Genomic DNA, 12,663 nt, shown 5'->3' with positions numbered 1-12,663 from the left:
AATAGAGGATTAGTTGAACTAAAGTACACCACAGGATAAGACACTATTCTTTCACTAAAATTAACTTAGCAGGCACCGTGGTTCACGCCTGTAACCCCAGCACTTCCGGAGGCCAAAGAGGGAGGATGGCTTGAGCTCAGGAGTTCAAGACCAACCTGGGCAACATGGTATGACCCTGTCTCTACAGAAAATAAAAACTTAAAAAATTAGCCAGGTGTGGTGGCATGTGCCTGTGGTCCCTGCTACTTGGGAGGCTGAGGCAGGAGGATCATTTGAGCCCAGGAGGTAGAGGCTGCAGTCAGCCGTGTTTGTGCCACTGCACTCCTGCCTGGACAACAGGATGAGCCTCTGTCTCTAAAACACTAACAGAAAAATATTCAGTGTGCATCATTTAATTATTTTTCTTAGTAATACTGTTTACCCTTGGTATAGACAATCCACAGAAAGTCTTGTAAAAGAGATGACATACTTTAAGGCAAAGAGTTGTAGATGTTTTAACTGGGATGTATTTCCCAAAAGGCCCTTTGGATACGATGCTTTTGGTGACTCACCTGTGAAAGAATGAACGGAACTGTTTTCCTCCTGGCTCTGCCACAAACGAGGGGTCCCTGGAAACTCACTGAACCTTTCATGCCCAATGTCTTTAAAGCTTTCAAAAGAATCAGAAGTAGATAACCACAGAAAACCCTTAACGTATCATCATGCTGGGATTCTACGAGGTAGGGACAAAGTCTCCAGTGTCACATGTGTTAACAGCAGTATGGCATCTGTAAAGAGTGGAGAAGAAAGGGACTGGGGGCTACTTTGGGATCTGGGGACAGACTCTCTGGTTACCCCTATCCCCAGACCTCTGCAATGATGTGGCCTTTCCTGAGCAGCCTGTCCCTGGTCCCCGCCCAGCTCATTTTGCTCTTCTCAAAGCTGGCCCAAAACACCGTCATCCATTCTGTGGTGGCTTCTGGAGGCTTCACCACCAAGTCTGGCTCTATCTGGGAAGTAGGATCAAGAACTGCTTCTGACCATACACATCTAGGATCTGCTCCTCTGTGGGCTCTTCTGCCTCTGCTCTGAAGCTCGGGAGGGAGGTCTAGGTCTGAGAGGGGTTCTCTTCCAGGTAAAACTGTTCACAGAGGCCCCTGCTTCCCAAGTCGCAAGGGCTGCTCCGTTCAAGGAGCCTGCGACCTGACCTGAGAAACCATGTTACTGGCAAAAATCTGACTCTTAGAATTCATTATATCAGATTTAAAAGACAGACACCCTGACCATGCAGAAGGGGCCAAGAAGCTGTCTGACCCAAGAGATCTGAAGACACACCAGAAATCCAGACGACATCTGACACATGGTAAGATTCCATCTACATCCACTCCCTGAGTATTTGGGGACATGCCATTCTGCTAAGTGCTGTGAAGGCTGCAATGCTGGTTATAGGCAGGTGTGGTATTAGCGCCTGAAACGGGAAATAAATCACACGTGCCCTTGAACCCCAGCTCCCTCACTGCTAGCTTGTGACCTGAGCCTCAGTTGTTATATTTAATGCAGATGTGGTTGTGAGGTTTACATAAGGCACCCAATGAATAGAACAAAGTGTCTTCTAAATATAACAGCAGCAGTCGCTCATGGCTTAGCAGCCTACATTCGGCTGTTTGCTTTACAGGTGGTGACTTAAAGTTTTAAAACAACGCCATGAAGCAGTCATTTTCAGATGAGAAACCTGACTCTCCATCCTGGTCCCCGCATTCGCCTAGGCTTCCAGTTGACAGAGCTGGAACTTACCCGGGTTTTTCCAGCTCCAGAGCTCGGGGTCTCGATGCAGACCCACCGTCCGGGGATTTCGGGCACGCTGTCGCCCGCGTTACAAATGCGCTTTCCCCTCCCGCCGCCGCTCGCGCCAGGCTCCCGTCCCGCACACCGCGGCCCGCACCCTGCACCTGCTCCCGACCAGCGCTCAGCCCCAGCCGCCCCGGGGGAGCCAGTGGCCGCGGTCCCTCTCCACCGGACGGGAAGGCCGAGGGCCCGCCCGGTCGCATCCACTGACACTGGGGGCGGGGATCCCACGAACTTCCCGCTGCCTCTCCCACTCCCGGGCACAAACGCGGCCCTCCCGCCCCAGCTGCGCCCCCTCTGCTTTGCGAGCCGACCCCAGAGCTTCCCAAACCGCTTCCCGGTAGTCCCGAGAACTCAAATGAGGCGGCGGGGCTTCGGCTGCACAGGCGCAGAAGGAGCCCAGTAGCCCCATCCCAGAGTGCTGCGCGGCGAACCAGACTCCTTCAGGACTACATTTCCCAGAAGCTCTTGCGTCCACTTTCGACGCGACTCCTCAAGTTTCGGCCATTCAGAACTGGCGGGGTGGAGTTTTTATGAAGAGTCTCCTCTCAGGCTCTCTAAGAACATGGAGAAGTTAAAGGTTAAAACTTGAACGCTACTGACAAATATAAAGAGTAGCCCTCCGTTGGTTCCCGGTTGAACCAGCATTTTTTTTTTTTTTTTGCGTAAGACTTTCGGAGACAATTGGGAAGCTGAATATGGATTGGGAATTGCAAATATTGAAAAAAGTACCATTACTTTTGTGAACTGTGAAAAAAGATTAAGAATTTTGTAGAGAAATTGATGTTTTCAAAAAATGGAATCACTACTGAAGTATTTAGCACTGAAATGATATAACTTTTAATTTACTTTACAATTTTATACATTTTCAACCTGGAACCTCCACCTTGTCTCTTCACAGCCCACCAGACCCATTGACCTGTGAGCCCTGTCCTGGCGCCCCCACGCGTGAGGGTTGTGAGGTGGGTCGAGCCCGGTGCTGCAGGTGTTAGAGAAAAGCTTTTGGTTTTTATCCCCTAATATTGCTTCTTGCCGAATTCTCTTATTGTTTCAATATATTTAATTTTAATGTTAATTATCTTAGGTTTCCATGCTCATAACGAGTTTTCTTGCTTTTTGCTGATTTTTAAAAAAAAAAGTCCATTGGTTATTAGGGAACAGATGGTGTTTGGTCACATGAGTAAGTTCTTCAGGGGTGATTTCTGAGATTTTGGTGCACCCATCATCTGAGCAGTATACACTGCACCCTATTTGTAGTCTTTTATCCCTTGCGTCCCCCCCCCACCATTCCCCGCAAGTCCCCAAAGTCCATTGTGTTATTCTTATGCCTCTGCATCCTCATAGCTTAGCTCCCACTGACGAGTGAGAACATATGATGTTTGGTTTTCCACTCCTTAGTTACTTCACTTAGGATAATAGTCTCTAGTCTCATCCAGGTGGCTGCAAATGTCATTAATTCATTCCTTTTTATGGCTAAGTAGTATACCATCATATATATACCACAGTTTCTTTATCCACTTGTTGACTGATGGGTATTTGGGTTGGTTCCACGTTTTGCAAAATGTGCTGCTATAAGCCTGCATGTGCAAGTATCTTTTTCATATAATGACTTCTTTTCCTCTGGGTAGATACCCAGTAGTGGGATTGCTGGATCAAATGGTAGTTCTACTTTTAGTTCTTTAAAGAATCTCCACACTGTTTTCCATTGTGGTTGTACTAGTTTACATTCCCACCAGCAGTGTAGAAGTGTTCCCTGTTCACTGCAGCCATGCCAACATCTACTATTTTTTGATTTCTTGATTATGGCCATTCTTGTAGGAGTAAGGTGGTTTTGATTTGTGTTTCCCTGGTCATTACTGATGTTGAGCATTTTTTCATATGTTTCTTGGCCATTTGTGTATCTTTTTTGAGAATTGTCTGTTCATGTCCTTAGCCCACTTTTTGATGGGTTTGTTTGTTTTTTTCTTTGATGGGATTGATTTGCTTGAGTTCGTAGTAGATTCTGGATATTAGTCCTTTGTCAGATATACAGATTGTGAAGATTTTCTCCTACTCTCTGTGGGTTGTCTGTTTACTCTGTTGACTGTTCCTTTTGCTGTACAAAAGCTATTTAGTTTAAGTTCCAGCTATTTATTTTTTGTTTTTATTGCATTTGCTTTTGGACTCTTGGTCATGAAATCCTTGCCTAAGCCAATGTCTAGAAGGGTTTTTCCAATGTTATCTTCTAGAATTTTTATAGTTTCAGGTCTTAGAATTAAGTTCTTAATCCATCTTGAGACAATTTTTGCATAAGGTGAGAGATAAGGATCCAGTTTCATTCTCCTATATGTGGCTAACCAATTATCCCAGCACCATTTGTTGAAAAGGGTGTCCTTTCTCCACTTTATGTTTTTCTTTGCTTTGTTGAACATCAATTGGTTGTAAGTATTTGGGTTTATTTCTCGGTTCTCCATTCTGCTCCATTGGCCTATGTGCCTATTTTTTATACCAGTATCATGCTGTTTTGGTGACTGTGGCCTTATAGTATAGTTTGAAATCAGATAATGCGATACCTCTAGATTTGTTCTTTTTACTTAGTCTTGCTTTGGCTATGCGGGCTATTATTTGGTTCCATAGGAATTTTAGAATTGTTTTTTCTAGTTCTGTGAAGAATGATGATGGTATTTTGATGGGAACTGCGCTGAATCTTTAGATTGCTTTTGGCAGTAGGTCATTTTCACAATATTGATTCTATGCATCCACGAGCATGGGCTGTGTTTCCATTTATTTGTGTCATCTATGATTCCTTTCAGGAATGTTTTGTGGTTTCCAGCAGCGTATCAAAAAGACAATCCACCATGTTCAAGTGAATTTCATAACAGGGTTGCAGGGATGTTTTAACATATGCAAGTCAATAAATGTGATACACCACATAAACTGAATTAAAAACAAAAATCACGTGATCATCTCAATAGACACAGGAAAAGCATTTGACAAAATCTTACGTCCTTTTATGATTAGAACCCTCAGCAAAATCTGCATACAAGGGACATACCTCAATGTAATAAAAGCCATCTATGACAGACCCACAGCCAACATAATACTGAATTGGGGAAAAGCTGAAAGCATTCCCCCTGAGTACTGGGATAAGACAAGGATGCTAACTCTCACCACTTCTATGCAACATAGCACTGGAAGTCCTAGCCAGAGCAGTAAGATAAGAAAAAGAAATAAAGGACATCCAGGCTGAGCGCGGTGGCTCATGCCTGTAATCCCAGCATTTTGGGAGGCCAAGGCAGGACGATCACGAGGTCAGGAGATCGAGACCATCTTGGCTAACATGGTGAAAACCTGTCTCTACTAAAAATACAAAAAATTAGCCGGGCATAGTGGTGGGTGCCTGCAGTCCCAGCTACTCGGGAGGCTGAGGCAGGAGAATGGCGTGAACCTGGGAGGTTGCAGTGAGCCGAGATCGCGCCACCACATTCCAGCCTGGGCGACAGAGCAAGACTCTGTCTCAAAAAACAAACAAACAAAAACAACAACAACAAAAAAAACCAAAAAACAACAAAAAAGGACATCCAGATCAGTAAAGAAGAAGTCAAACTGTTGCTGTTTGCTGATGATATGATCGTATACCTAGAAAACACTATAGACTCCTCCAAAAAGCTCCTAGAACTGATAAATGAATTCAGCAAAGTTTCAGGATACAAAATTACTGTACACAAATCAATAGCTCAGCTCTACACCAACAGCGATCAAGCTGAGAATCAAACCAAGAACTTAAGCCCTTTTGCAATAGCTGCCAAAAAATTAAAATAAAACAAAACACTTAGGAATACACCTAACCAAGGAGGTGAAAGACCTTTGCAAGGAAAACAACTTTAGTATTTTTCATGGGTTAAAATGAGAGGCAGCAGGTACAGTGGAAGAAGTCAGTGGGTGGGCATTGGTGTCCAACAGGTGCTGGACCTTTGATGGTAAGGCATTGGTTTTGACTTACTAGATTAGTAGGTATGATTATTTTCTAGTTTTTGTTATTAGACCTTAAGACTGCCAAGTAACTCCTTCCATTTCTTGTTAAAGATTGGAAAATTTCATACTCTGTTATCTACACTGACTGAATGAAGTTAGAGTATTTGTTCCTATTTTGTGACTACCTTAAATAATACCTATAAACAGTAAACTGTTAGTAGTGTTTTTGCTGTAATTAAACGTAGTAAGACTTATCTTCCAAATTATAACTGAATTACTTTGTCAAACACTTGTTGAACTTTTTGATTTATCCAAAATTCTATGCTCAGCAGCTGGAGGCAGGAAGAGTAAGGGCCCTCCCTTCCATGGAGAGGCATACTTTCTTAAGAGGGGAATACTCTGCAAGAATTAGTATCATGTAACAGGTGGTGAATTTGACCAAATAGTGTACAAAACCGTTTTCTGCTGTGGCTCCTGGCAGAGATTCAAGAGTGTAGACGGAGTCAAGCTCACTGAAACAAGGAAAGAGAAAAGAAGGACTCTAGGCAGAAAGCAGGAGTGTAGCATGAAAATGCCTGGGTGCAGGTCAAGTGATTCCTAGAATGAAATTAATCAACGTTTGAAATGAATGGAAAGTATTCTCTGAGAGTCTCACGTGAGTAATGTCATGGCAGTCTTATGTAAACATGAAGTGAAAGTTACATTTTTTAAGTTGTCTTTGTCATCTGTTTTTAGGGTGTGTGAGAGAATACTAAAGTGATACTCTTTTTATCCTCCACGTAAGAAAACTGGACTAGAGAAACTGATGGCTTCCTCCCTTTTTGGTGATCTAGCAGCCCTGGCACACAGTGTCTCTGAATCTAAAACACTTGTTTTGTCACTTTATCTCCTGAAATAATACACTTAGGATTGGTAACTTAGTAAATGCACTAGTCTTATATTCATTGCAATAAAATGCTCTTGTACCAATGTTATTTTACAATATTACATTTTATTGCAGTAAATCAATAGAAATTGAAATTCTCAGCTGATTTGTATTACTTAAGAAACAATGAAATCTAATTTTAAACTTTTCTCATTATTTATAAAGGGAATTCATAAAATCCTTGCTAGGTTTGATGATAGGTACAGTATTAAGGGTAGCATTTTATAAAAACCCTTTCTCAAACGTCATCTGTGGAAGGTAAGAGCCTCCAATGGGTTTTCTACAGAGTGTACATGATACCACACTCAGGCAGTTCATGGAGTGCAAGAAATTTCTTAGTGCTTTGTCATCTGACATTTTAACCAAGAAAAAAAAAAATACATGTTGATAAGTTTAACTTATACTTCCCTTTCCCTTCAGGTATCTACTGAGCATTTTTTGAAAAATATAGTTCATGCTCGACAATATTCCTTGATGACAGCACAGCCAGCCAGCCTCATCTTAAACAATGACAGTAAAATCGTGAGTTCAACTATAATGTCAAGGGACAGACCCCTTATTCTAAAATGATTTCAGCCATTTGGTTGTCCTTTTCAGCAATCAGTTTAAAAAACTGGAATCCACTATATATTGATATCTAGATTCTAAATATTAAGTATCAGTTTCTCTTTTAATCTTAGATGTCATGGTAGAAGGAAAAATCAGTTAGCAAATAAGCAATCCCAGAAAAAGTGTAGCTATTTATTTGATACCATTTGCCTTACACAATGTTGAACACAATGAGAAGGATAGGTTCCCTTTGTGGAATTTTTTTTTGTGAAAAATTAGTTTTTAAATGAATTACAGGCCTAAATCAGTGTGTACTACTTTGGATACTAATCTTTGAAGAAGGAACAGCTTTTTCTCTTAGCTGGCACCATCGTGTGCCTGCATTTGAATTTCTCTTATTGTGCATGAGCACCTCATGGGCCACAATCAAAGGTGCACTTTTAGAGCACCCTAAGATGAAGTTTCTTTTAAAAGGAACAACAACCAACAACACCAGCTCCACTGGGGCTGTCCGGACTGTATCATTATCATCTCCTTGGATTGTGAGTGGTGACTTTTATAACACAGTTTGGAAAGTGGTAATTCAGAATATTAATGTCTTTAATTTTACTTTTCATTCTATGAACATAACTAGCTTATAAACAATTTTGTTCCTAATGCACTTGGTTTTAGCTAATTCAACTATCAGTAACTTTAATTAAAAAATGACAAGTTTACACTCATAATGTCACTTTCCTCTCTCACTTTTAACGATAGCTGAGATAAAATTGTGTTTCAGCAAAAAGTGGACTCAAACTCTGTCTCAAGTGCAGAGCTTTGGGGCCTATTGAGTAACCACTAAATGTCTGTCTTCAGCCAGGTCTATAAATTCTTGTGAAAAAAAAAATCACTCTACTTTGGCTAGAGTCCCTGGCTTCTTTTGAATTCAAAATATTTTGATAGTATATAATTCAAAAGTAGTTTTAAGGATTAATCTTGCCTAAATAAATTTCATGCTTTTATCTTCATTATTCTAATTTTTAGAGGTCCACTTTTGGAAGTAAAGTAAGTTTTAATTTGCCATCAGCAAATTTGAGAAGTGATCATTTGGTATATTGACTACTGGTGAAATGAAGGTTTATTGAGAAAATTAATAGGGCAAAATGCCTTCAAGAAAAGATTCAGAAAAATGTTTATCACGGGTTAGTAGTGCATTGTTGTCAGTGGGACAGGTGGAACTCACTGGGATCAGTTACGCCAGGTTTTTTCCAAATAAATGTCTGCAACCCATGTATGTTTCCACCTCCACCTCCCCTCTATCTCTAGGCACTGAGAAGCCTTTTAGGAAAAGAGGGATGGATGTGAGGCATCTTTATTATTATTATTATTATCATTATTATTATTTTTAGAGACGGAGTCTCACTCTGTCGTCCAGGCTGGAGTGCAGTGGCGCGATCTTGGCTCACTGCAACTTCCGCCTCCCGGGTTCTAGCAATTCTCCTGCCTCAGCGTCCTGAGTAGCTGGGACTACAGGTGCACACTGCCTCGCCAGGCTAACTAGCGATGGGGTTTCACCGTATTGCCCAGACTGGTCTTGAACTCCTGAGCTCAGGCAATCCACCTAGTGAGGCATCCTTATGTGGAGGAAAGCATCCTAGAAGATTCTGATTTTAATCCCAACTCAATCATTCCCAAACTTTGCTGTACATTGAAATCACCTGGGAAGCTTTTACCACCAACCCTGATGCCCAAGGTCACACCCAATGCTAATGAAATCAAAATGTCTTATGTTGAAAGTGAGGCAGTGACTAAAGCTCCTCAGGTGATTTTTTTTTTTTTTTTTTTTGAGACGGAGTCTCGCTCTGTCGCTCAGGCTGGAGTGCAGTGGCCGGATCTCAGCTCACTGCAAGCTCCGCCTCCCGGGTTCACGCCATTCTCCTGCCTCAGCCTCCCGAGTAGCTGGGACTACAGGCGCCGCCACCACGCCCGGCTAGTTTTTTTTTTTTTTTTTTTTTTTTTTCAGTAGAGACGGGGTTTCACCATGTTAGCCAGGATGGTCTCGATATCCTGACCTCGTGATCCGCCCGTCTCGGCCTCCCAAAGTGCTGGGATGACAGGCTTGAGCCACCGCGCCCGGCCTCCTCAGGTGATTTTAATGTGCAGCAAAGTTTGAGAGCCACCGCCTAATTTGAGTTTAGGATGACAAACTGCTTCTCTTTGGTGGGACCTTGGGCAAGTCAGTTTTAAGGTTGTTACCATTATCTGTAAAATGAGTGTGGATTAAATGTCACGTAAGGTCATGGGTCCTTTTCACCATGTAACATCAAATTCTGTGTTTTTAAAGTTATTTCAGAGATGAAAACTACTTGAAGTACTATAGACATATCCATCTTAAATGTTACAGGCTTTTTAAAAAGTGCTAATATTGTATAGACCTACTATTGAAATTCAGATTTGCCTTCCCTCAATTATTTTGAGCCTCATTCTAGATGCTGAGGGCAAATGGAAGCACATAACTTATGTAAGAGAACCTCTTGTTTTCTGATACAAAGCATCTGTGGATAGCTTAGGGATACAGTAACATAGCTGAAGAGTTGTATCTGTTCAGAAATATTCCACTTCAACTAATTGAAAGTACCTGCCATTGATATTACACTGTGTAGTGTTATACTGCTTTGTTAGCACTGCTTATTGTAGGATCGCTGTACCTATCATTGATCTCATGTGTATTTATGTTTACTAATACATGCTGGTTCCGACCCGCAGACCCTGGCTGAATGATGGATGAAGGAATGCACTCAGACACAGGTATCCAGTGAACGAGCGGGCTAGGAGACCGGGCCACTCACAGACACTGAGGAGGGTGCTGTAAAGAGTCAGCAGCCATGGCCCTGACAAGCTGGCGCTACTGGCATTTATTCAGCACAGATTTAATGACAAAGGCTTTGAGTCGACACACTTGTGGATAATTACATGGTCACCCTCCCGGGAGAGAGCAGTCCTGCATGCAAATAATCAAAGGTCAGTCTTAGGACAACATGAGAAAACAAGCTATTTAAATAAACTCCTCTACATTCCCGTGTTACTTTTTTTTACTGTTAACTCAAGGTAAGAGGATCAGGCTGCTTTCAGCCATAACCCTTTCCTAAAGCTTTTGCAAAAACTTCTGGCCTTCCAAGAAGGTTTGCCTTTTTCCTACAATTTTCTCTTACAATTTCTCCCACCACCCTGACCAAACTCCTACAAATACATTTACTAATAATTATGCAAAAGTGATTTCAAATACTTTTATTTGTTATAAGGTACTTTTATTATGTATTTTTAGGGAGATAATAAAAAATGGGTGTTTAGGAGATAGATAGTGAACTAAACTAAAATGCAGGGCCTAACATCTTAGAAAACATTACTGTGTGGCTTAAATTTAAGCATATGTACACATAGATGGAAATTACATGAGTGGGCATGGTGGCTCATGCCTATAATCCCAGCACTTTGGGAGACTGAGGGAGTTCAATCACTTGAGGCCAGGAGTTTGAGACCAACCTGGCTGTCATGGCAAAACCTTGTCTCTACTAAAAATACAAAAATTAGCTGGGTGTGGTGGTGCATGTCTGCAGTCCCAGCTACTTGGGAGGCTGAGGCATGAGAATTGCTTGAACCTGGGAGACAGAGGTTGCGGTGAGTTGAGATTGTGCCACTGCTCTCCAGCCTGGGCAACAGAGTGATTCTGTCTCAAAAAATAAATAAATAAACAAAATAAATTGCATGGCATGAAAGGTTTTGTAGGTAGAAGAACATATAACAGGGAAATATATTACTGTTTATATATTATAATCATCAACAAAAACACGTCTTCTAACAGCATATTGCCTAGCATTTTGGTTCTCATATTTTTGCTAAAGCCAAAAAACTAAAACAGGAAAGTGCCCTCATGATAGTATTCTGAACTAGAAGATTTTAATTTCAGGGCCACTAGGAGAGTTCTACAAAACTCGCCACTTAAAAAAATGTCTTCAGGCCTAACAAATGATAACATCTATTGTTATGAATACTTTTTCTTTCCACAGTGTCACCATAGCAATACACTATTACATCAGATACAGGTGACTTTTTTAAAAACCTGTCTTGTTATTCCAGCTAATTGCTTTGCATGATATCAAGCTCAGTGTTAGGTCACAACTATAGACATCATCAACTGTATTGGGCCTACTAAAATATTGAAGCAAATTATTTATGTTTTCTGTGGTCCTTAAGACTCTTTTAATTCTTAAATTGTTGGGAAACCCAAAGAGTATGTGTTTATATTGATTATATTGACATTTATTGTGTGAGAAATATAAAATTGACTTTTTTTCAAAATCTATTTTTGGTTTAGATTTCACAAGCTTACCACTATTGATATTATGAGCTAGATAATGCTTTGTTGTGAGGACTGTCCTTTGCATTGCAGAAAGTTTAATAGCACTGATGGCCTTTACCAACTAGATGTCAGCAGTAACCCATAACCCAGGTTGTGACAACAGAAAATATTCCTTGAGAATGATATTGCTAACATAATTTATTTTAGGAAAAATTACTTTTCTTTAAAAGTTGAGTAAAAGGTGTGTCATGTATTTATATTATTGAAAATCTCTAATGTTGAGCTTAATAGAAGACAGCTGGATTCTCTTTCTTGGCAATTTGTTTCAAAGAAACAATAAGATGATGTGGCCTCATGCAAATATGTAATTGATAAAAGGTGTAGTTTTAATCCTTTCAGACAGTTGTGGGTATTCTTTAATATTAAATCAAAACTTTACAAGTGCGAGTTTCTTAGAGTAGCATTTTACATATTAATAAATGTATTCCATCAATGTTCACTGATCTTTCTTGCACAATAAATGGATCTTTCCTTCCATACTTGCTTTTATAATAGTATGCATAAGTTATTTGGAAAATACTGGTTTATGTTTTATTGTGTCAAAAACTCACTTTTGTTAATATAACCACCAATCTTATTTTAAAAAGTCTAAGTATGGAGAAGCTGTCATGCTTACGGTTGAAGGAACAAGTTTTTCAAAGTCCTTGTGAAAGCTTAAATTTTATCATTGGGAACAAAGGCTTATTTTCCTTGAAGTGACAGCCTCATTTTGTTTTTGAGAATGATAGTTGTACTGTTGTACTTTTTTTTTTTTAGACCAAGTCTCACTCTCTCCCTTGGCTAGAGCGCATTGGCATGATCTCAGGTCACTACAACCTCTGTCTCCTGGGCTCAAGCAATCCTCTTGCCTCGGCCTCCCGAGTAACTGGGACCACAGACGTGTGGCACCACGCCTGGCTAGTTTTTTTGTATTTTTGGTAGAGACAGGGTTTCATCATGTTGCTCAGGCTGGTCTCAACCTCCTGAGCTCAAGCAATCTGCCTGCCTTAGCCTCCCAAAGTGCTGGAATTTT

General features: G+C 40.9%; 1 protein-coding gene across 2 annotated transcripts in view; it reads right to left on the bottom strand.

Moving 5' to 3' along the window:
* Window positions 1-2,229, bottom strand: part of ZNF782 (zinc finger protein 782) — a 31,573-nt gene extending 29,344 nt beyond the window's left edge. The window contains exons 1-2 of one of the 2 annotated variants that reach the window (XM_030920129.1): window positions 1,774-2,229; window positions 552-767 (exon numbers count right to left, since the gene is read on the bottom strand). Coding sequence is in view for 1 of the 2 variants with exons in the window: in XM_030920128.1 (XP_030775988.1) it covers window positions 552-649; window positions 1,774-2,027 (352 nt within the window). In the remaining variant the exon portion in view is untranslated. The remainder of the gene's footprint in view (window positions 1-551; window positions 768-1,773) is intronic. The other variant, XM_030920128.1, reaches the window with a different exon arrangement.
* Window positions 2,230-12,663: the final 10,434 nt, after the last annotated feature.

The sequence above is a fragment of the Rhinopithecus roxellana genome, chromosome 16, assembly GCF_007565055.1.
Source record: "Rhinopithecus roxellana isolate Shanxi Qingling chromosome 16, ASM756505v1, whole genome shotgun sequence".
Taxonomy (NCBI): domain Eukaryota; kingdom Metazoa; phylum Chordata; class Mammalia; order Primates; family Cercopithecidae; genus Rhinopithecus; species Rhinopithecus roxellana.
Note: the sequence above shows the minus strand (reverse complement) of the source record. Positions and strands in the feature narration are given on the sequence as shown.